General features: G+C 40.2%; 1 protein-coding gene across 1 annotated transcript in view; it reads right to left on the bottom strand.

The window, feature by feature from the left end:
- Positions 1 to 22,689, bottom strand: part of trappc9 (trafficking protein particle complex subunit 9) — a 230,786-nt gene that overhangs the window by 72,377 nt on the left and 135,720 nt on the right. Inside the window, exon 20 of the mRNA XM_069703380.1 lies at positions 6,570 to 6,723. Within this exon, the coding sequence (XP_069559481.1) occupies positions 6,570 to 6,723 (154 nt within the window). The remainder of the gene's footprint in view (positions 1 to 6,569; positions 6,724 to 22,689) is intronic.

Below are 22,689 nucleotides of genomic sequence, written 5' to 3'. Positions count from 1 at the left end.
ATACTGTATTTGGCAACCCAATTTAGCATTCTTCATGTTTTTAAGTCTGGGAGAACAACTCCATCTGTGGTCGATTAACTAGTGGACAATCTCCCCAAGCTCTACCCCCACCGAGTTACAAACAGCTGGCTTGTACTGTTAATGCGAGATGTTGGACATTTGGGGTCGACATCTGTCCATTAATAAATTAATCTTTATTGCATTTACAGTAATGTAATCGACGCAGTTATGGTCAACTAAAGTAACATTATCTTCACCGGTCTCTGCTCAGTTTTGCTGTGTGCAGCAAAGCTGAGCCCCGTCATTCATAAATAACGTGGATAAAATATTTTTGGCTCTGAGTGACAGACAGCTGTCAGTGAGTGAGGGATCAAACCTACATAATTGGTTGGTGAACGGCAGTGAATTCTTGTATGTGTTTTAAATTAAAAGCCTTCTCGTGTTTCAGACACGGTCTAGCCATACATTAAGTTTAGACCTAGTCTTCTGTTTCTTTTTGGCGAGGCAGTGGGTCCCGTTGTTTGTCGATTATCTTGGTAAATTTTACATTAGAATGACCTAGTTCACTTTTTTCAAACTAGTTTGGCCACACGAGTGTCATGCGCTGCAGTAACTGAGGGGGAACTAGAAGCTTCTCTGTGTGCAGCTGCCTTGTATACTGTTGTATATTTGTATATTTACTGTTGTATTTATAATTTCTGTACTAAATTTGATGATAACGTAATGTTTAAAATCCATACAAACATTTACGTAAAACATATTCACTCAACAAAATGTAAGAAATGCATTTAAGTTGCAACTTTAAAATACATAATGGTAATTACAGATCAATGTTTGCTGGGACCTCTGTTGAATAACATCCCAATGGATGCATATGTGGCATTTAGGAAGCATGGTAAACTGTAGCGTCTACTGATAGTCAGCATGTGAGCTGTTTAGGGGACATTTTACACTCTCCCCCTCTAAAGTGCATTATTCTCTGCATGCATAGCGGTCACTCACCGTGCAACCCACCATCACAAGTAAGTTCTCAACCTTTGGACCACTGGAGTATTTACAAAATATGTTAGCGGATGCTCCTTATATTACACAAACATCAAAAAACACACACACAAAAAAAGCACTAGTAGTAGCCGCAGCATTAAAGCCAGCCCCACACACCCTTATCATGTAATTCCTGTGTGATAGCTTCATTTAGAAGTCAGAGGTGCACAGGGAGCATGTTCCTATAATGATAGGAATAAAATGATTGTAGGGAAGGCTATCAATGTATGAATACTGCATCAAAACAAATACGGTTGTCAGGGAGCAATTACCCAGATAATATGTGATGATAAGGATGCTGATCATTTACACAGCTGACATTTGTAATAATGGGTGAGACGAACAGCGCCCAGAGCACCAACCCTGTGTCTATTAACCTTTGAGGGAGAGTAGTGTGTGCGATCGGGAGCGAGAGAGGAAGATGAGGCCTCTACAGTCATACTGAGCTGAAAAGTGCTCCCATCGCGCCTGCTGGATTGTTTCGAAACTCTAAATCTGACTCTCGATGAATCACATGTCACAACATGCACCTGCATCTTATTCCGGCAAACAATGGCGATGTTGTGGCTTTGATCACTCAACACATGAGCACCTCGAATTTCCCATTCAGGGCTTCAGTGGAAGTGTTGGGTAACAGCAGCACCTAGCAGCTACTGCCTGTTTTCAGTGGTACAACCTGGATAATACAGTAGCGTGATGATCAATAGGCTGAGCATCTGACTTTTATTTGAAATCCCTTCAAACAAGTCTGCTTTCAAACAGATATATTACATAACACGAGGATGTTTATAATCTCTGGGCTACCCAGCAGCACAAATAATAGCCGCTGTAACTGCGTTTCTAACAGCATGCTATTGTAATGGATCATGTAAACAGCAGACTGTATATTTAATGGGACTGACTGCAAAATAAACTTGGTGTAAAGGAATGACTTTCACAATCAGCTCGAGTATATTATATACCGTGTATTTGTGGCCACTGAGCAAAAGGCAACAAGTCAATTCTCCTATCCTGCTACAGAGCTGAGCAATCATAGAAACTCTGCCAATGTGTGCATTATTAACATGTTAGTCAACTCACTAAACCTATTGTCAGTAATCATTCAGAGATTGGCACGTTTCTGTTTGTAGACAGCAATAATTTTCACGTTATGCACCGTGGGTTTTCAAAATTTCACAGTTCTACAATTATTTTGAAACATAAATGCTGTCAGAGTTTTGATTGGAGAATTGGATCACTCAAACTTTGGACTTTAGATTTTTAGCTTAAATTTTGTAATGCTAACTACTGTATATAGGTCTTTGCCTGTACAGTACAGTCTGTTAACAGTTTTTCTCTAACCTGGTGCTAACCCGACCCAATTTCACTCTGTGAATGTATGGGTCTGGAAACCCTCCATAGGGAATCGTTTGCAGTTGTTTCATCCTACTTGGCGTAGACCTCCGGTTAATTTTATCCAGTCAGCATGGGCCGACACTCTGCCACCGCTGCAACTACCTACCGTGTCCACCAAAGAGTGTTTTCCTGAGTACAACATATTTCTTAAATCGGTTTACCAGCAGCTTGACGAGGTGCTGAGCGTTTATTCTGCGTTCAGCGCTCGTCGATTTTTTTATCCGGTCTGCGAGAGATGAAAAATATTAATGCTGCGCTCATCACTGTCACAACCCGTCCAATCACAGTGAAGGAGGGGCGGGACAAATGCGGTTTAACACCAACACTTGTCGCTGATTGGTCTGCCCTTCAGAGGGGCTGTGCAATCGCTAATACAGGTCGAGTTCCCAGACTGTATTCACAGCAAAGAAAACTGAAGCCACAGTCAGTGCAGCCAGGCTAGCTTTTCTCGAGCTTATAGTATAAACACAGAGAGTTGGCAGAGCTTACAAGCCCTGACAGTCAGGAAGACCTTTAGACCCAAGTTTAGATTGAGAAATGATACAAATAGTGCTGCCTAAGTGCTGAGTACGGTGATTTGAAGGTGATCTGTACAAGTTAAAACAAGTCCTAAACTGCACTGATATAAATTTAAATCAATCCTCCAAAAATATAGTTATAATAATAATAACTAAATGTAAAGTAAATATTTAGTGGTGGTTAAGATAGCTATTGAAACATACATTTCCACACTGTCTTCAGGATGATTCATTAACGTGGTTTCGACTTACTCGAGGAAAAGACGCACATATTCGATTCTTAGACAACGTACTGTATACGGAACAGCCATTGAATCATCCCTGAACACCATCAACAGAACAGGAGTCATGCTGTAGGGAGCTCATAAATTACAAATTAAAGTGACTGCTACTTTGCTCAAGGCCAAGCGAGCGCTTCCGAGTGTGACATGCAGTGTAATCAAATCCTTTTATTTCTCAAGTTTTTCATGTTGTGAAGGGAAAATCCAGCCCGAAGCAGAATTTACATTCTGCTGTTACAATGAGTTTAGACAGATGAGTCGCTATCTACACAGAGAAACGTCTCCTGCGCAGGAAACGATAGCATCAGGACCTGACTTGATGACACAATGTGACATTTTTAGTGGAAGTTCATTTAATTAGTAACAAAGTCAACAGAACTTCTGTCATCCAAATGAGCACAAAAGAATCAGCTGTGAATGAGAAATGTTGGTTAAATTTTCCACCTCAGAGACGATGATGTTGTAGCTCTTTCTCAATTAGATTAATTGTACATGCGGGACTGCTGATTTCCTACATTACTTTTTTGGTTGGTCCCTATAGCCCAGAAATATCACAGTGGTTGTTTCACCGTCTGCTGAGCACCTAAGGAGTTTTTCTGTAGACGCCATCATCACTAAAATATGTCTACAGGCTGTTCAGCATCGTAAGAAAATCCAAACTGACAATGGAAACATCCAGTGTGTTCGACGTTGGATAAAAATGATCAAACAGGCTGTTTCAGGTGTTTTTTTGTGCCTCAGTGAAGGGAGTGCCGCTGGGAACACATTTGTATGTCATCTTCTTTCTTCACTCCTGCCTACACGCTGCCAAATTACTGGTAGATAAAACAATGCACATAACGATGGGAGTGTTTACGCCTTCATAAAAAGGAAAAAACATAATAGAAATTTCAGTAGCTCAGGGATTGAATTCATCATTAATTGCTTACCCGGCTCCCTAACAATCTGACAGGCATTTCTTAAATCCCTAAATATGTGCACCGGTAACTGCCAACTGATGAGTGATGGGCTCATACGAGGCACCGTAGATGAATCTGGCTGCTGATGATGTGATGCGCTCTCAAGCTCTGCCACCATAACTACGGTGGCAGATTGGAAGTGAACACGTTTACACTGTCGGTGACGGCACAGATGTTTGGGTTGGCAGTCACTTCCTTCAACAGATGAAGGATGGCTTTGTAAATGTGGAGGTTATTTTGTCTCTAAACATTAGTCTGAAATTGGTTATTAAATGGTAACAGAAAAAAAATAACATTGTCATATAATTTCTGTGCAGATTCCACAGTGTCGATGTGAAAGTGGTATGTTGAGTAATGTTAGCTAAATAAACCCAGCAGGAATTACTTGCCATCTTATGAATGGAATATTCAATCTTCAATGTAATAAAAATCTGGGAATGCAAATTTTAATAGTGGAATGTTGGCTAGGAAACGCAGTAGAAAGCTGGCAGGAGGAATCATTTTTCATGTGTACGATGTGGGAAAGCTGTTCGGAAGGCAATTAAATCAATAGAAATGAATATAGATTTATGGGAGCAAAATTGTTTTCATGGAAAAGAAGTCTATGGACAGACGCCACAATATGCAATACCACTGAGTGCCACTAGAGGTTGCTCCAAAGAGACTCTGGCTCCATAGACTCCCATTCAACTACTCTCATGAAATTCATAGTCAATCATTTTTTTCCATTAGTTATTTCGTTTTTGCCAGCTAAAATCCTTCCTACTTAGCCTACGTTGATGCCTGTTTTATCTTTTATATATTTATTTAATGATTTGTTTTAAATCAGTAATGTCTTGTTTCATTGTTTTTATACATCTTTTACCTTGTTCTGCTGCTGAACTGACAGATGAGATGCCAACTTCATTTCGTTGTATCTTTTTACGATGACAATAAACATCCTTATCCTTCTCCTTACTTGTTAGTTTCCTCGCGGTGCGGTCTATCTGAAAAGCTAAAGTCACTTATTTGTTTTCTGGACGTTTATCTGAGAATGATCCTGTCATTAACTGGAAAATAAGCTTAAAAAAACAGCATTTTTGGGGGCGTGTCTATTTGATTGACAGGCCCGTAGTGAAGTTAGGTTTTTGCTATCGTCGCATTTCCAATCAGATAGAGTCAGATTGACCACCCACACTTCCCCAGCTCGCCCAAATATGGTCACTTCTGGTTCCGCTCCGAACTACCAAGATGGCGACGGACAAAATCTGAATTCAAGGCTTCATAACAGCCGTTCACAAAACAATGGGTGATGTCACTGTTGGTCGTTACTTGGTCAGGACACAACAAATCCAATCTGTTCGTTTGCAAATAACAGTGCAGACAGTCAAAGTTCCTGATTCTGATTTGAGAACCAAATTAGATTTGCCTGCAGTCTGAACAAAGAATATTAGAACTCACTCTTCAACTACTCTCTAAAACTCTATAACCAATACCTTGACTAGTGTACAGCAAAATGAATCACTACCTTAAATATATATATATATATATATATACATACGTGTGTGTGTGTGTGAGAAGCTTGCTTAGCTGTGTTTAGTGAAGAGGGAAACAAAAACATACTCACTGTAGAAGATCTCCATCTTCTATGTTTTGACGACATGTTTTCACTTCATCCGTTACTGGTCCTAATGTGTTGGCTCATTGATACACATGAATGCTTTACTGAATCTGTCGATGTGACCCAATGGTTCCAACTATTTAGAAAACTCAGTACATTTTGCGTTAAGATCATATAGGATAATCAGTAAAAGGTGGTAAAGACAAAAGAAAAATGGTTTTAAAACACAAAGTCTCATTCCACAACCCTCTTAGCCTAATGCCTCTGTCACAACCTACAGCTATAGATTTTTTTTTATGTCTGATGACAGTGTGGTGTATAAAGGAATAAATACAAAGAGTGGTCTCCCTGAGGGCAGCATGCAGACATGATGGATGGACCACAAAATTTACCCACAAACTAGGACCTATGGAAACTGTTGCATCATATTGAGGCCAGTGTGCATAACAATTACACACCCAAGAAATCACTTCACAGTGTCACATAGCAAGTGCTTCGCCATACGCTTTCCCATCTGTCACCGCGGGTAAACAAGTTCCCTACTGGCCAGAAGGCCTCCAGATGACGGATCCAGATGTGTGTATCACCGAGCCGACAAAGAACATGCAGTAATGTAACACGGACAAAATCTGTTTGACCAAGTTAATTACTGAAGAGGACGACCTGTAACTGATTCAGGACATACCGAACCTTTATCGTCTCCATCTACTTCTCAGTTCAGGCTGCTTCCTCTGAGGAAGATCAACAGGACATGTAGCCACTGAAAGGATATTATGCTCCAACAGATGCCCAGTTTGCTGTTGATCTGGCAGCCCTGGGCGTGCTGTCGCTCCTCCTCCAGCTGTTTGGGGTTACTGAAGCGGACGGTCTCCTGGTCCGGCTGTGGAAGACTCTCAAAGTCAAACTTGTCAACCTGGATGGCCATTCTGAAACAGGAGATGAGAGGAGCACTTAGAGATGCAACGTCCTGCTTATATAATTTTAGACAGGCAAAAGGAAATGACTCTGGGAATGACAGTTACATAACTGTCATTTGAAACTTCAAAACTAAGTTAATGAAGGTTCAGATGACTTGGATTTTTCACAACGCTGAGTTCAAAGGGCTCATAGCTGATAGCTTGAGTTCATATTTAATTTTGGTATTTCTCAAGTGTAAAAAGTTAAAAAAAAAATAGAATTGGTCTTTAACTCATGGTTACTTTCTTTGTTCATAAACTAGTAATGAGCACCTATCATCCCAGAGTAAAAAAAACAGCACCTTCACTTCACATCACATCCCACCTGGAATACCTTCAGTCACAAAGCCAAACATATTTGTCACAACAACATATAACAGAAAACAGCATTAATCATTTATCAGTCCTATTCCAGTGTTTCCTCCCAGGAATTTGTTCACTGCATTGTGGATAAGCTCTTTAAAAACCAAGACTACCATAATACCATACAATTAATGATTGAAAACCTTAAAAAAAAGGAATAATTCACACGTAATGCAGCATCTGAACACAATGTTGCTTTAAATGGATCTCAAGTTCAGTACTAGTCATAAAAATCTAGTGTAAATAGTTGTAATCAATCATACAACACAGAACGAGGTGTAGTTTGAATTCTTCGGTGTAGCACAGCAGCAGTATTGTGTGTCCAAAAAAAAGCTTCCCTCTGAGACAATTAAGTCTGTCTCATCTTAAAATACAGATCGCATTAGACATGGTTGGAACGTGAGAAACAGTAAAGGTGCAGACGTACCAGAAAAATTATTTCACACATCAATCACAAAGTTTAGAGATTGTCTCTGCTCCATGCAAATGAAGAGCAGCACAGTGACGTACATGGAGCAGGAAGAAGCTATAACCACGGTGAGCACGTTTTGACAAGTAAGGCAACCTGATTAAATTAGCTCAGGTGGACTAACACACGTTTGCAATCTCACTATTGACACAAATTCTGTGTCAAACATGCAAAATCTGCAACGTAGACCCTTAAAATGCTTCAGACATCCTCCACCGATAAAGACATGAGCCAGGCGAGAGTGGCAGTCGCATTTCAAGAGGGGCAGAACGTCACTGTCCAAGACCGAAGAAGGTGCGTCAGATCTGGAGATCGCAAGGTTTTGCATCATGAATTTGTCACCAACAGTCAGACTGTCAACACCGAGTTCTACTGTGATGTAGATCTGAAACGTCTGAGAGAAACCTTCATACAAATGACCTGATCTGTGGTGCAATGGCAGGTTGTTTCTCCAACATGACAAAGTGCCCACTCACAGTGCTTTAAAAACGTGCAACAACACAATCGTAGCTCCCCTCCACCACTACCTGCAACTTCTTTCTGTTCCCCAAAAATGTGACATAAACTTTGGTGTGTGCTCTCTGCTCAAGTTCCAGATCGATGGTGAAATCTCACATGCACTCATGCCCGTATTCACAAAAACACGTGTTACTCAGGTGCTGATGTTGACCAAGTGACGTAACTTTGAATACTTCCTCGCAAAGGTTATTGCTTCCCCCTGCTCAGCGTACAACACTGCTGTTCCCTCTGTTCATGCATAACAGAAACAGTGAGAACTTTTTTTTAATGGCCTTTGTATGTGCACTGGATCTCAGTCAACATCATAACAAACACAACAGGAAAGAAAGTTCCCACCAATTTCTGCTGCAATTAAAACGAATGGAAACCTGATTTAAAAACAGCAAAACAATTTATATAAAAGAAAAACAATATCCGTAAAACCTTTTAAAGTAACACTGACTTCAATTACAATTCATCTCAAGCCCTGCTCAGGTCTGGGTAGAATATCTAATACCAAAGTATATTTTGGTGAACTACTTTATGGATTTTCACTACCCACTTCTACCGTCTCCCTCGGTAGATCTCGGTGGAAAATCTCTACACTCCTCTTCTTGATGACAACCAACGCACTCTGCTTTGTGTGGTTTGGCGAGTGATACATTATTTATCTCGTCTGAACAAACACCCTCAGGTCCAAGTTTCCCCGTCTATACTGTGGGTGTTGCTAAGTTATTTATTAAGAAAAGCTGGGGTGTTCTATGCCCGAGGTTACATCAAGCGACACATTCCGAATTCAAACCGTGCGTGTAACAAACTGAGCCGAGGCCGTACCTGCACTCATTAAAATGACCCACAACACCACCTCTAATTAACCCCACAGCATACAGGCCCTCCATTCAAAGATGGAAATATCAATTGGATCTATTCTTCCTCTGACTGAACAAGTCTCTGCAGAGTTCAGAGCTGATTACACTGTGGCAGATACAAAACGATTGGGCTGATATTAGCACAGACTACAGGGGTGTAGGCTACTGATTTTCACACAGAGTGTCTTCTTTGTCCACAAACAGATGCCAAAGAATAATACTACAAGGATTACAGTCATTGGGTATCTGTTCTTCTCATTTTCTCCCAAGTAATGACTTGACTCAAATGATTACATAATGTGAAAGGGGTTGTTTTGTAGTGACGAACCCACAGAGCATTATCACCCAGCAATGTACTTCCCTTGAGCTCCATGGAGGGGTCTGCCTCCTTTAGGTCACTGATCTCATTAACCCCCACTTCCAGCAGCAAAAGTCCCTGTTTTCAGCAGAAAAATAAACATAATATGCCTGGCATCAACCATCAGACATACAAAGTTAAAACAAAGTCAAACAGAAGTTCAAAGCTCAAACAAACCAAAGATGATGTAGATTAAAATTTCCAACTTCATGAGAGTGCACATTCAATTTATTTTTGAACTCTGGAAATCAGCCACAGAAAAACCTTCGATTGCTTCAGAAAGCCTGCGGCACTGAAGCAATGAGCCGGGCGAGGTGCTCTGAGTGGCTTTCAAGCTTCACGAGAGGCAGGATGTCACTGACCAAGACAGAAGAAGGTGCGTAAGGTCGGAAGCAACCGGGTGGATTTTCCTTCACATTGTCTGGGTTGTGCACCGTGAATTTGACCCCCAGGATCAGACTGTCAACACTGAGTTCTACTGTGACATTTTTTGGTGTCTGACGCAAAACATTTGATGCAAATGACCTCAACTGTGGCGCGATGGCACTTTAGTTCTCCAACATGATTACATGCCCACTCGCCATGTGTTGAAAATGTTCAGGTTTCTTGCCCGCAATAACAAAATGACTCACAACACCACATCTATTCGTTGGACTCGGCCTGCTGGGTCTTCTCTCAGTTCCCTCAAACATTTGACATAAAGCTTCATCTGGGCTCTCAAGTCAAGTTTTAGGTTCTTGGTGAAATCCCAAATGTGCAAGTACCAGTGGTCACAAAGATGCTGATGTTGATTATGTGTAAAAAAAAAAAAAAAAAAAAAAAAAAAAAAAAGATCACCCTTTGTTGTGTTGTGGTTTCCTCCTTGTTGTGTACTGCTGTCAAATTATAATGGCAATTACTGCAACTTCTAGGATCGTAACAATTATTTTTTTGAGATGAGTCAATGGATTTTAAAGGGTGCAGATGGTATGTAATCCTTCAATTTATCTACTGAATTAATGTCACATGGTGAAGAATGGGCATAATACTAAAACAAACCTACAGTTGAGGCTGTCGCAATCAGAATTTTAGCTGAGGATGAATTGTCATACAAATAACAGTGATTAACAATTTAATTGTCTTTTTTAAATTGTGTTTTTTTTTGTTCATTTATGCCACTATTGCAGTCTAAATCAGAGTAATCAGAGATTAATAATTCACATACAGATTATTTTCTTTGTATTAAACATTGAAACATATGAATATAAATTACATTTCTGTTTGCCTTTTAGGCTTTATAAACAAACACAGCACAGGACATGAATAACATAAATATACAAACCATATTACTGAAATATACAAAGAAATTACTGAAAATAACAGACACCAACAATCTAATCATGTACTCTCTACTTGTCTCTAACTGAGCAGTAGAAGGGAGCGCAGCGTGATGACATCACTAGAAGAGCGCGAACGACCTACACATTGTAAAGGAAATCTGACATTTCTATTTCATTTAGTTTAATACAAATAAATAAAAACGATTATGGCGATTTTGCAAAACGATTGCGGTCAGCTGACATAATTGCGATCAGGCGATCATGTAATACCTGTGACAAGCCTACCTGCAACATTCAGAGCAAAAATATCTACAGCCTCTTACTGACGTCATGATGACTGATAGGCTTTACTTCAAGTGTTTCACTGGGAGACAGAGATTAGCAGTTTCTTCACACAGAGAATAACTTGCAGTCACCCTCTGTGTTCTCCGTAGTCAGTACTATCATTGACTCCTGAGTGAATTCACCCAATGGGACTTTGAGCTGGGCAGCTACTTGCACATTACCTGGACATCCAGGTCCACGAGACAAATTTACAAAAAGACATTCCTCTAAAAAGAAGCTTGGAGTGCGGCTCCATGTTTTCAAGCATCGAGCTAAATTACAGTTTTGACAGGTACCACGCTGACCAATGCAAATCTTTCCACAGTGAACATATTCAAGAGATGAGGCCACATTTACGTAGCTTTTTTTTTATTATTCCGTTTCATAGGCAATACACAGTGGATCCATGTATTGATCAGCAGGTTCATCTCTGAATTGCAGTTCAGAAGCTGCAGCGGTTCCCTGAGGAGTCATTCTCCGATGCGCTGAGAGGAAGACGGGCTGAACTGGCCGCTGCTTTACTGCGTTTTCTCTCAGGACCTTCTCTCATTGAGAAATTAAATGTTGAAGTAAAACATAAACAACGATGTAAGATATGTGTATTGACCAAGGGAAATCTAAAAACACCAGTTAAAGCTATCGTTACACAATTCTTCTGCTATAATTAATGCAAATTCAAGCAATCCACAATATTTGCAGGGCCTCCATTTTTTTTAAATTCCCAGGATTCTTCCGCAAAAAAGGTTGTCAACAGAAGCTGTGCTGAACGTATAACAGCATAAAGTAATTATTTTCAAAGAAAACTCACTTTATTAACACAAATAACTCCTCATTTACAATCAGCACGTTCTCCTCGTCTCCTATCATCACCAATTTAAATTTGTGCACCGGAGGAAAGTAGGCCTGTGTGGTCAATTAACATTAATTAAAGAGCATCGAAAGCTTATATTTTGACAGCTGATGTAGTTGTTGTTTCTATATTAAAGTCCCAGACTGACTGTTCTGTAAAGCTGCATCACTTATGAGTTTTTTTTATTTAACTTTGAGCATTGTGGTTTTCTAAGTTCAATACAAGATTAAAGTAATTGATTACATATGATTGTTTATCAGGCAGTGTTTATAATTTTTTTTGATTTTTGTTTTCCTCCACTTGCAATGTTTTCTAATTAATGCAATTTTACTGCAACTTTAAACTTAAAATTACATCAACATTTTTGAGAAAATGTGCTGCAAAAATCAAGCATTTCTGATTACAGGTGATCCGCTCCCTCGCCTGTTGTACAGTATTGCACATCGTAAATGAAATTACACTGAGAGAAAAAAAAACAATCTGTGGATGAGTCCAGAGACACACAGACATGAAAGTGAGGTGAAAGAGAAAAGGCAATGCAATTATGATTTCACAGTCTTTACAACAAAGCCCAACACAAATTAAATAACAATTAAGACTTCAAAACAAAGAGGAAACGGAAAGCTCCTGCTGCACCACACTAAAATACATCCACCTTTGAAGATTAGTGGCACTGGGCTTATGTCAACGACTGAAGTCCCATCTTCAAATGGGTGCTGCGTTTCATTCAGTCATCTTCAAAAGCACACATTACACACTAAGTCTAAAAATACCATGTTGCAACAATGCAAATGGTCCCTAAATGGGAAAGAGGCAGTCTGGCACAGATGGTTTTCTTTGGACAGGTAATTACTGAGAGCCAGACGGTCACATTTGAATTTACACTTCAAATGGGAGAAATATGGAAAGGAATGCTATTCAATGAATAAAAGCACACATTTTAGCATTACTGCAGGGAAAAGATTATTTGATTCACTCTGACTGACTTCATGAAAAACAGGCTACATGAAGAACTTTCTCATTTCATTTAGTGGGATTTGATTTATCAATTTGAGTGCTCTTTCTGCATTAGCTGCAAACTTGTAGTCTTTTTTTAGAGTTCTACACTACACACAAAAAACAGTCGAAAAGTTAAAGCATGAGTCTCCTGAAGGTGCTAACAAAACATCTACGGATGGGTGTCAATTTAGGAGGTTTTGAACAGTCATAAAATTATGAAAAAAATCAAATAGTTTAAGTGACTATTCATGTATCATTAAAATGTATTTTTCCTTATTTTGACCGGTGCCTGGTAGTAATGCATTACTACTGCCAGAGGAATAGCGTTAATGCACCTAAAAGCTGCCAACTGCCATTAAGCAACAAAAGAAGAGGAAGAAAGACACGTTACTTCCATGCTCTTATAAAACCCGAGACTGTAGGAATCTTTGAAAAAGTATATATCTAATATCTAATCATATTTTTGCTTGAAATTCCTAACCTGGGTATGTAGAACTACTTGGAGGCTAACTGTGTCTCGTATGCATGATGCTTTATAAAGACTGAAAATGTTCTCACTGCATTGACATGGACTCCTCTGAATAACTAAACTTCAATCTTAAAAAAGTGAAAGCTTTTAGAGAAGGTCTTCAACCTGTAACTTTTTCTTTGATGATGAAGTTTGATGTTTTTATGGCTTATTCTACGAATTGTTTAGTCTGTAAAATATATTAAAAAAAACATGACAACGCAATGGCCAAGCAAAAAATGAAAACCAACTGATCAAATTGTTTTTGGAGTGGGTTGTTGACTACATTTTGGATAATTCTCTTTTTTTTAAAAAGACACTGAAATATTAATTATAAGCACGTCCATAGCACAGTGGTTGTATGTGCAACCAAGGCCACATCCAAACCCTAAACACCCAGGAGAGCTTTTTACCAAGGCAGGAGAGTATTAACAGGCCGCAGGAGAGTATTAACAGGCCAAGCACTCCCACCATCTTCTCCTTCCCTTGATTTGATTGTGGAGTCTTTCAAGGATTAGGCCATATCTAGAGACTAATCTAGCCTATTACAAAGCTTTTAATAACAACCTGTGTGCTCAGCTGAGGCTACTGTGGAACATCTCTACGCCTAATTCCCAGTCCATTTCACCTCCCTGCTCCTGGTCCTGCTCCTGCTCCTGCTCCACCTCCAGCTCCTCACTGATAACACACAGATTGGCCTTTATTGACCTGACTGGAAAAAAGGCAGCTTGAGAAGATAGGAGATAAGGGTGGGTAATGGATGGATGGATGGATGGATGGATGGACGGAGGGATGGATGGATGAATGAATGAATGGATGATGGATGGTTGAATGAATGGATTGATGATGGACGGACGGATGGATGATGGAGGGATGGAAGGAGGGATCGATGATGTATGGAGGGATGGATGATGGGTGGATGGAGGGAGGGAGGGAGGGAGGGAGGGAGGGAGGGAAGGATGATGGATGGATGGATGTATGGATGGATGATGAATTGATGGATGGATAATGGATGGATGGATGGATGGATGGATGGATGGATGGATGAATGAATGAATGGATGATGGATGGAGGGATGGATGGATGAATGAATGAATGGATGATGGATGGTTGAATGAATGGATGATGGATGGTTGAATGAATGGATTGATGATGGACGGACGGATGGATGATGGAGGGATGGAAGGAGGGATCGATGATGTATGGAGGGATGGATGATGGGTGGATGGAGGGAGGGAGGGAGGGAAGGATGATGGATGGATGGATGTATGGATGGATGATGAATTGATGGATGGATAATGGATGGATGGATGGATGGATGGATGGATGGATGGATGGATGGATGGATGGATGGATGAATGAATGAATGGATGGATGGATGATGAGGGATGGATGGATGATGGAGGGATGGAAGGAGGGATGGGTGATGGGTGGATGGATGGATGGATGGATGATGAATTGATGGATGGATGGATGGATGGATGGATGGATGGATGGATGGATGGATGAATGGATGGATGGATGAATGGATGGAGGGCTGGATGAATGATGGATGGATGGATGGATGAATGAATGAATGAATGGATGATGATGGAGGGATGGATGGATGGTGGAGGGATGGATGATGGGTGGATGGATGGATAGATGATTGATGGATAATGGATGGATGGATGGATGGATGGATGGATGGATGGATGGATGGATGACGGATGGATGAATGAATGAATGAATGAATGAATGAATGAATGGATGATGATGGAGGGATGGATGGATGGTGGAGGGATGGAAGGAGGGATGGATGATGGGTGGATGGATGGATAGATGATTGATGGATAATGGATGGATGGATGGATGGATGGATGGAAATGGATGGATGGATGGATGGATGGATGGATGGATGGATGGATGGATGGATGGATGGATGGATGGATGGATGGATGATGGAATGAGGGGTGGATGATGGCTGGAGGGAGGGAGGAAAGTAGGGATGATGGATGGATGGATGGTTTTCACCCAAATTCCTGGGTGCCAAACTGTTGAGTTGGGAGCAATTCGTCCAATAAAAAGAGATGCACATATAAAAGCTGCATGTGCTGAAATAAAAAAAACTGTTATTTGTGTTTTTGCACTTATATGAAGAGGTCTATTTTTTGTCAGCATGTGTCAGTTAGCACTGTCCAACGAGGACTTTTGTAAGGCACATGTACTTTTTTTTTTTATCCTGCATGTATTCAGTGTTTTGATGACTCACAGTGAGGTTGACTGTCAGTGACAGTAAAGGCGAAGCAGAGGTGTATTACAGAGATCTGTATTGCTTTAAGCACATATCATAAGGTCCAGTCATGTTCTGTGCTATTTCTGTGACTTTGTGAAGCAATGCATGTTTGAACAGATCCTACCAAGAGAATATTGTTGAGTGAATAATATTTTGTTTGAATAACACGGAGAAAAAACATTAAACTCTACGTAAACATATTGCTGAGGTTGGAATGATTATTATACAACAAATAAGTAACTTTGTAAATCAACCATGTATCCCACAAAACCCATTTTTATAAAGTAAATTCCTTTGTCAAACAGATTTTAGAGGAAATATTGCATACTGCTTTATTCCTCATTGTAATCATATACTGTGTATAAAAATAGACATAGCTTCTGGGTTGGAAAAATTAGGCTGATGAAGAAGTGCTTTTAACTGCAGTACCACCGAAGGCCACTAGGGGCTGGCTCCAAAAAGGCTCTGGCTCCATAGACTCCCATTTAACTCATGAAAAACAAAGTCAATACATTTTTTCCATGAGTAATAATGGTATGATGCTCTAAAGTCCCTCCTTCTCATTAGTATGTTTTATTGCTGACGTTTTATTACTAAGCCTTTTTTTTTTTCACCTTTTTGTTTTTCCCACAGTATTGACTCTCACTGATAATCTCCTATAAAGCGTTTTGTTCTTGTTATATTCATATTTGTTAATTTCAATGGGATCAGATTTCCTTTTCCTTTTGCGGTCGCTCTGTTTTCCATTGCTGGAATCACTTTAACGCACGCAAACCCCTCATTTAAACAGAGATTTGCACCTGATTTCAGTGACACAAATACTCGTAGTAAATTGTGCAAACATTTGGAAAAACATGCAATTTAGTATCCATTATTCGAGATCTTAGTAAACCAGGCCCCAAGTGTACACTCACAGCCACACTGAGTCTAACTGACCTGCCTGTCCTGAGCCTCATTGCATCTCCTTCTGAACTGTTTTGAAGCAAGGACATTCATGTTGTAAGATAACACTTCTTACCACTGAACCAACCAAAGACCATTAGTAACTGGTTGACGTGGATTTAGCTCTATTGTATTTAAACAGCAAAGAGTGAATGCAGTTTTGCAACTCTTGTAAGTAAAATGAGAATCGCCTCAAAAGAAGAACAACACCATTGGCGAGGCCAGACTTTTAACTCAGAGCGCAACAGTTATTTTCTGTGTGCCGCATGCTGTGGTCAATGTGACTGAGGTCTGAAACTTCCATTAGATTTTTCTGCCAAAAAACATCTAAAAACAAACCAGTCCTGTATCACTAAATATAATCTTGTCCACTAGGTGTGACTTCTGACACCAGACTGCTAATGACCAACATCCTGCAATAAGCAGCAGCGGTGAAGCCTTTTTTTTAATGCCGGTAATAACACCGGCTGAGGAGGAGACTGTCACAGCGAAATGACCCCTTCCTAATTAAACGCTGTGTTGCCTCAGACCAAAAAGTACATGATAATCACATTAAAGCATATGGGGGTCGCTTTCATCTGACCACCACGGAGTCGTGAATCACTTCCACTGCCTCATTTGTAAACTCTTCCCTTCAAACATGTCAGAGAAATTTGATTCTGCAAAAACAACCATTAGAAAATATTCAAAATCGTTCAGACGATGGTAGCAATGAGACTGGTGCTTCATACAAATTTCAGTCATTGCTTTCAGTCATTTCTGCAGTTCTGTACTTTTATTACGTTAAAGCTGTTTAGTCTATGGGCGAGGTTTTGTAGTTTTCTGGTGGCTGTGTGTGCCACTGTGAGCACCCTCTGAGCATTGTGTGCTCCATGGCATGTTCCAGAGCAGCAAATCATTCCCAATCAAAAACAAATTCCCCCGAGCCTCATTGCATCTCCTTCTGAACTGCGAGTGATTGTGTTATGTCACTGGGGAGAAGAAGCTGAGAGGCAGAACATACTGAGAGAGAGAGAGAGAGAGAGAGAGAGAGAGAGAGAGAGTGTGTGTGTGTGTGTGTGTGTGTGTGTGTGTGTGTGTGTGTGTGTGTGTGTGTGTGTGTGTGTGTGTGTGTGTGTGTATATATGTTTTAACAAAGAGGGGGTTATTTTTAGCTCACGTGCAAGAGCTTAAGGGCGGAGATCCATGGAGGCCTGTGCAGAGGCAGGAGAGCAACAGTCTATTTTTAGACTGCGGCTGACTGTGTAACCCTTTGTTTGCAGGGCCTGCAGAGGCAGTGCTGCTCCATCCATTAACTTCTGGCTGCGATTGTGATGAGCTAAAAGGCTAAAATAACTAAAAGGCATCCTTAGGGCAATTACTGTATGTGGATGGGTATTGAAGAATACATCTGTGCAGACAATATTCTAATGAACTGGCTGTCATTAAAACTGAGGCTTTGTTGACTATTACAGGGGTTGACAGTGGTAGCTATTTCTGTTTCTGTTGTTAAATGCCAGGAGCTTTTTTTTTTTTTCTGGGCAGTTTTCCATTATTAGACAGCCCAGTGGAGAGAGGCAGGGTGTGGAGAGAGGCAGGGTGTGGAGGGGGGGAAGAGGAAGGGAATGACATGCAACTTAAGTCCTCAGTTGGATGCAAACCAGGGATGTTGCAGCTTGTAAATAACAACACATCCCTAATCTGGATGTGTTACTATAAGTGAATGTGATAATCCAATAACAGCACAGGGCTTAGACATAATGTAAAAGGTTGATGAAGTTGGCTGACTAGAGAAGAAAATAGATACATCTGCTGTCTATATGAATATAATAAAGAGTCAGTGGGGATGAAGCACATTTCCAAAAAACTGAAATGTGTGAAATGATTCGAGGTCTAAGGCAACTGGATGGACTGATAGTAGACATACTGTACTGTACATAAGAGCGGAAAAATATCTTTTTCTAGCACCTCAACTAACCCATCCACAGACAGCAGAGCTAAAACGCTCCCTAGGGAACACATCATTTCAAGAAAAAAACGTGTGAGAGGAGAAAAATCTCCTGCAGATGCTGAGAAAAAAACAACAGCGGTGAAAAGCTGAATCCCAAGGAGAGGTCGAGCAGCAGCAGATGTACATCTCAGCAGTCAGCTCTCATCTTTGTCACAACACTGTTCCTATGCCCCATCCTCAGCGGACACAATGTTTTCATCAGGCGCGATGTGGCCCACGTAATGAGCATGTGTACTTGTCTTGATGAGGTAAGAAACATTTCATTTTGCCGGTTGTAAAAAAGAAAAAAAGATGAGATGATGATATTCGCACTGGACCGTGACAAAGACGGGATAACTGACTGCAGATACATTATGTGCTCTGCTGCTATAAAAAGTAAGCAGGAGAAGGGGGAAAGGTGGTCACCATGGAAACAGGCTTTGTTTGAAAAAGCTAAGGCAATGAGGCGTGTCTGCCCTTGTGCGCACTGATCTGGCAGAGCCAAAAGGGACGGTGAATGGAGAGGAGCCGCAGCGAGAAATGAGAAAGTGCTGCAGCGAGCGCTGACGCCCCGCTCCACTCCAGCTATTACCGAGCCGGCTCCGCAGCGATAATGGTGGATGGCGGTGGGAACTAGTTAGTGCCTCGAGGTTGATGCTGTGATGAGATGTACAAAAAAAAAACCCAAAGGCCCGTTTAAAAGCCCTGGGAGACACAGCTGTGGTGTTGATGCAGAGTGGGGGCTGGGATGGAGAGGGTCTGAGAGCAACATGCTGCCGGCAAACAAAAAGAGAGGCGACCAGATGACTTTCAAGAGCATCCATAACACTGAGTATTATAAAAATAAAAATACAAAACCATATACAAGCAGACTTGCAACAATTTTGCCTCCAATCCAAAGCAATGGAAGTAACTGAAATGTTGTGTGTGCTGTTCACAACAGGGACATCCTGTTTCAGAAACAATAACCAATAATGTCCAGACCTCACTGGAATTTCAGGACAGAAACTGTAGTATTTTATACAGAGGAAATAGTACCACCAGTTCATTCTGTGGTTGACCAAAAACAACAGGAACACTGGTCTGCCATTCATTTTCTTTTTATTCTATTGCAATTTTTTTTTTAAAAAGAAGCATTTGAACAAGTCATTTCTTCTGCGGTGACAATAGAAATAGTAGAGGTGAATGTCTTAAAACGCAGAGTTCACATTCTGGTGCTTGATTTGCAGTCTCTATGTTTATTAGAATATATTTTTGTGATTTAAGGTACCAAAAACCATGTCAGTAGACTTTTACTTCTTCTCTCTGGATTTCTGGTAAGAACAGGCTGTTTTGTGTCTGTGTCTTTAATGCTCATTGATATCGGTGACCTTCTCTTCTGATTGGCTGAATCTTTTCAGAGTGACATACATGCAGGCCAACCACAGGTTTGCTCTGGTTTTGTAGCTTGCTAGCTCCGTGATGGAATGACTGCTTTGTGTTTTTATCCACATAAAAGACCGGTCAATGGGTCGTGCTGACCGTGGCGCATATGACATGAGTTTAAGTTTGTGACATCACAAATTTACGGAAATCCAAACGACAGTGCTGAGTGCATTTCTCCGCTCTGCTTTTATAATCAAGTAAGAAATGGAAACCTGAATTTATTCAATATAGGACCTTTAAAGCTTGGCCGAAGAAAAAATACAACTTTCTAAATTAAAACTAGAAGAAAAGAGAATATGCTTTTCTTTTTGGTAATTTGAGTCGATTGACACTTTATCGGCCAATAAAATCTATAACAAATTTAAATTACTTCAATCATTTAAAAAAAACAACTTTAATTAAATGCTAGCCCTGCGTTTTACAAGCTAAGACATCTGATTGTTTAGTTCTTTAATCTTTGCTTTTGATTTGATTTACTTTTAGTGGTGAAATGTTTAAATCTTGATTTGCCAATGGAATTCCTGGAAGATCTCGATGATGTGCTGAGGAGGATCACATGACAAGGAGGTGACTGAGGACATTCTCTCACTGGTTATAGTCATACAGCTGACAGCCAGAGACAAGTGTCTCGGGGTCTCTCCTCTCCAATTCTGATAATTAGATACTGTTCAAACACTCGCATCAAACCTACCGATACAAAAGAATCCGCCGCCAAACGACTTGACTGACTTGCAGTCAAACCCACATAATTACAGTGCTTAAGAACTTGTATTATGGAAATGACTTTTCAGTCTTACATCTTGGACAACATTTCTTATTTTCAATACATATTAATAACAGAAACTTCCATTTGCTCCATCTCTTCGTAATTTGCTCATTAGATCAAAGATGTAGTCGCTGAAAGGTCAGGGCTGTCTGACGGTTCACAGGATCACTCCTTTTTCCTCAAATGAAAGAATATAAAGTAAGAGAGGACAGCGCTGTTAATTTACATGGTGTTTATGCAGAGCAGTGACCATTAGAGCCTGATCATTTCTGAGCTCAAGGTGGTTTAAAAAACAGCTACCAAGGAGTAATTGAGGGATGAATTAATAATTTTGCCAAAACCAGACTGAAGGTGCGTGGTGAAGCATGCTGATGACCGAATTTTACAGTTTCACTAGTGAAACTTTTACGGTCGTTATCTAGAGATAAGAGCATTTTTCTGTTTTCTTTTGCAATAAAATACAATCTCAATGATTAATCCATTATCCGTTAATCACAGTTAATCATTTAATCCATGGAAAATATACAAACCGACAAAACAAAAGCAGCGTGATCTGAATTGCATTTTTCAGAGTTGTGCCTGGTTGTGTCAATAGATGGGAAGTTTAAGTTGTCTTTGCTGACACCTGTAAGAGCGTCACACACAAACTCAAGCGCACTTCTTCTACTGCTTCACATGGATAAAAAAAATTAAAATGAAATGAGTGAAATGTTTTGGGCTCAAATGTGATTATATACTTGTTCTACATGAACATTTATGGGTTTAGTTTAAATACAACCCCGTTTCCAAAAAAGTTGTGAATCACATGAACCCATATTCAGTTAAAAATATACCAGAGACAACATATCAAATGTTCAAACTGAGAAATGTTAGTGTTTTATTAAAAACATATTCTCATTTTGAGTTTGATCCCAGCAACACGTCCAAAAAAAAAAAAAAAAAGTCAGGACAAAGGAATGTTTACTGCTGTGTTGATTCATCTTTTCAGCTGCTCAACAGTTCAGGGTTCAGTTTAGCACACAGACTCTTCTGCTCCGGAGCCATGCTGTTGTTATCGGTGCAGAATGCGGTTTGGCATTGTTTTGCTGAAATAAGCAAGGCCTTCCCAAATACCTGATTAAAGGTGATGCCAGTAGCCCACTTTAAAAGTATTGCTGTCATGATAAAAGAACACTTTCTGTTGAGTCATGACGTGAAACAGCTTTGAACACCAAAACTGCTTGAAATTATTTTCATATATTCCATAAAAGCAAACTATTCTTAATGTGAGCCTGTAAAATCCTGTCAAAATATTGTTAACTAAGAACAAAATCATACGCCGGGATAATTTGCAAGACCTCGATGCAAAAGACAAGACAGGTAAACATCCTGTCTCTCCGTTCTGCCCTGTTCAAAGCCAACGTGATAAAAAAGAGAAACGGTTCAGTTCTTTGGGAACCTTGTCGGGCTCCCAAACATCAAAGTGACCATTCACACTGAGGTGCTTCACTTTTTTTTCATTTGCCATTAAAGTCCACCATGAAGGAGATAAAGACCTTGTAAAAGACACGTCTGTGAATGATATGAGAAGATGAAAGGAGCACTCACCCGCACGCCGCTTTCTCAGGGAGAACACACACCCCGCAAACTAACACAGCCAATAAGCTCTTTGTTTTTCAGGAACAGCATTCAATAAATGTAAGTTATACCCTGTCACTATATAAAATGTCTCTATCTGAAGCTACATAAATGTGGAAGAAGATGGGAACACCTCCTTCACTAGAAAAGTCTAAAACCATTATATCTACTGTTTGACGTGCTATTTTCTTCTCCACGCGTGGAGGCTTTTCTTTGCTTTTCTATTTGTGTAGCCATGAAAAAAAAAGCTCAATGGAACAATTAAAAGTCATTTGTTGTAGGTGGAAAGTGCGGATGATTGACAGAGTCATTTTTGTGACTGTTGGATTGAAGCCGTGGCTTGAAGACTCTAGAAAACATCTTGCGCCTGACACCTCATTCATCA

This window comes from Brachyistius frenatus, unplaced genomic scaffold, assembly GCF_029030835.1.
Source record: "Brachyistius frenatus isolate BFR_SWC_R1_liver_20210118 unplaced genomic scaffold, ASM2903083v1 Contig_46, whole genome shotgun sequence".
In the NCBI taxonomy this organism is placed as follows: domain Eukaryota; kingdom Metazoa; phylum Chordata; class Actinopteri; family Embiotocidae; genus Brachyistius; species Brachyistius frenatus.
The sequence above is the reverse complement of the archived record's forward strand: the minus strand, read 5'-3'. Positions and strand labels throughout refer to the sequence as shown.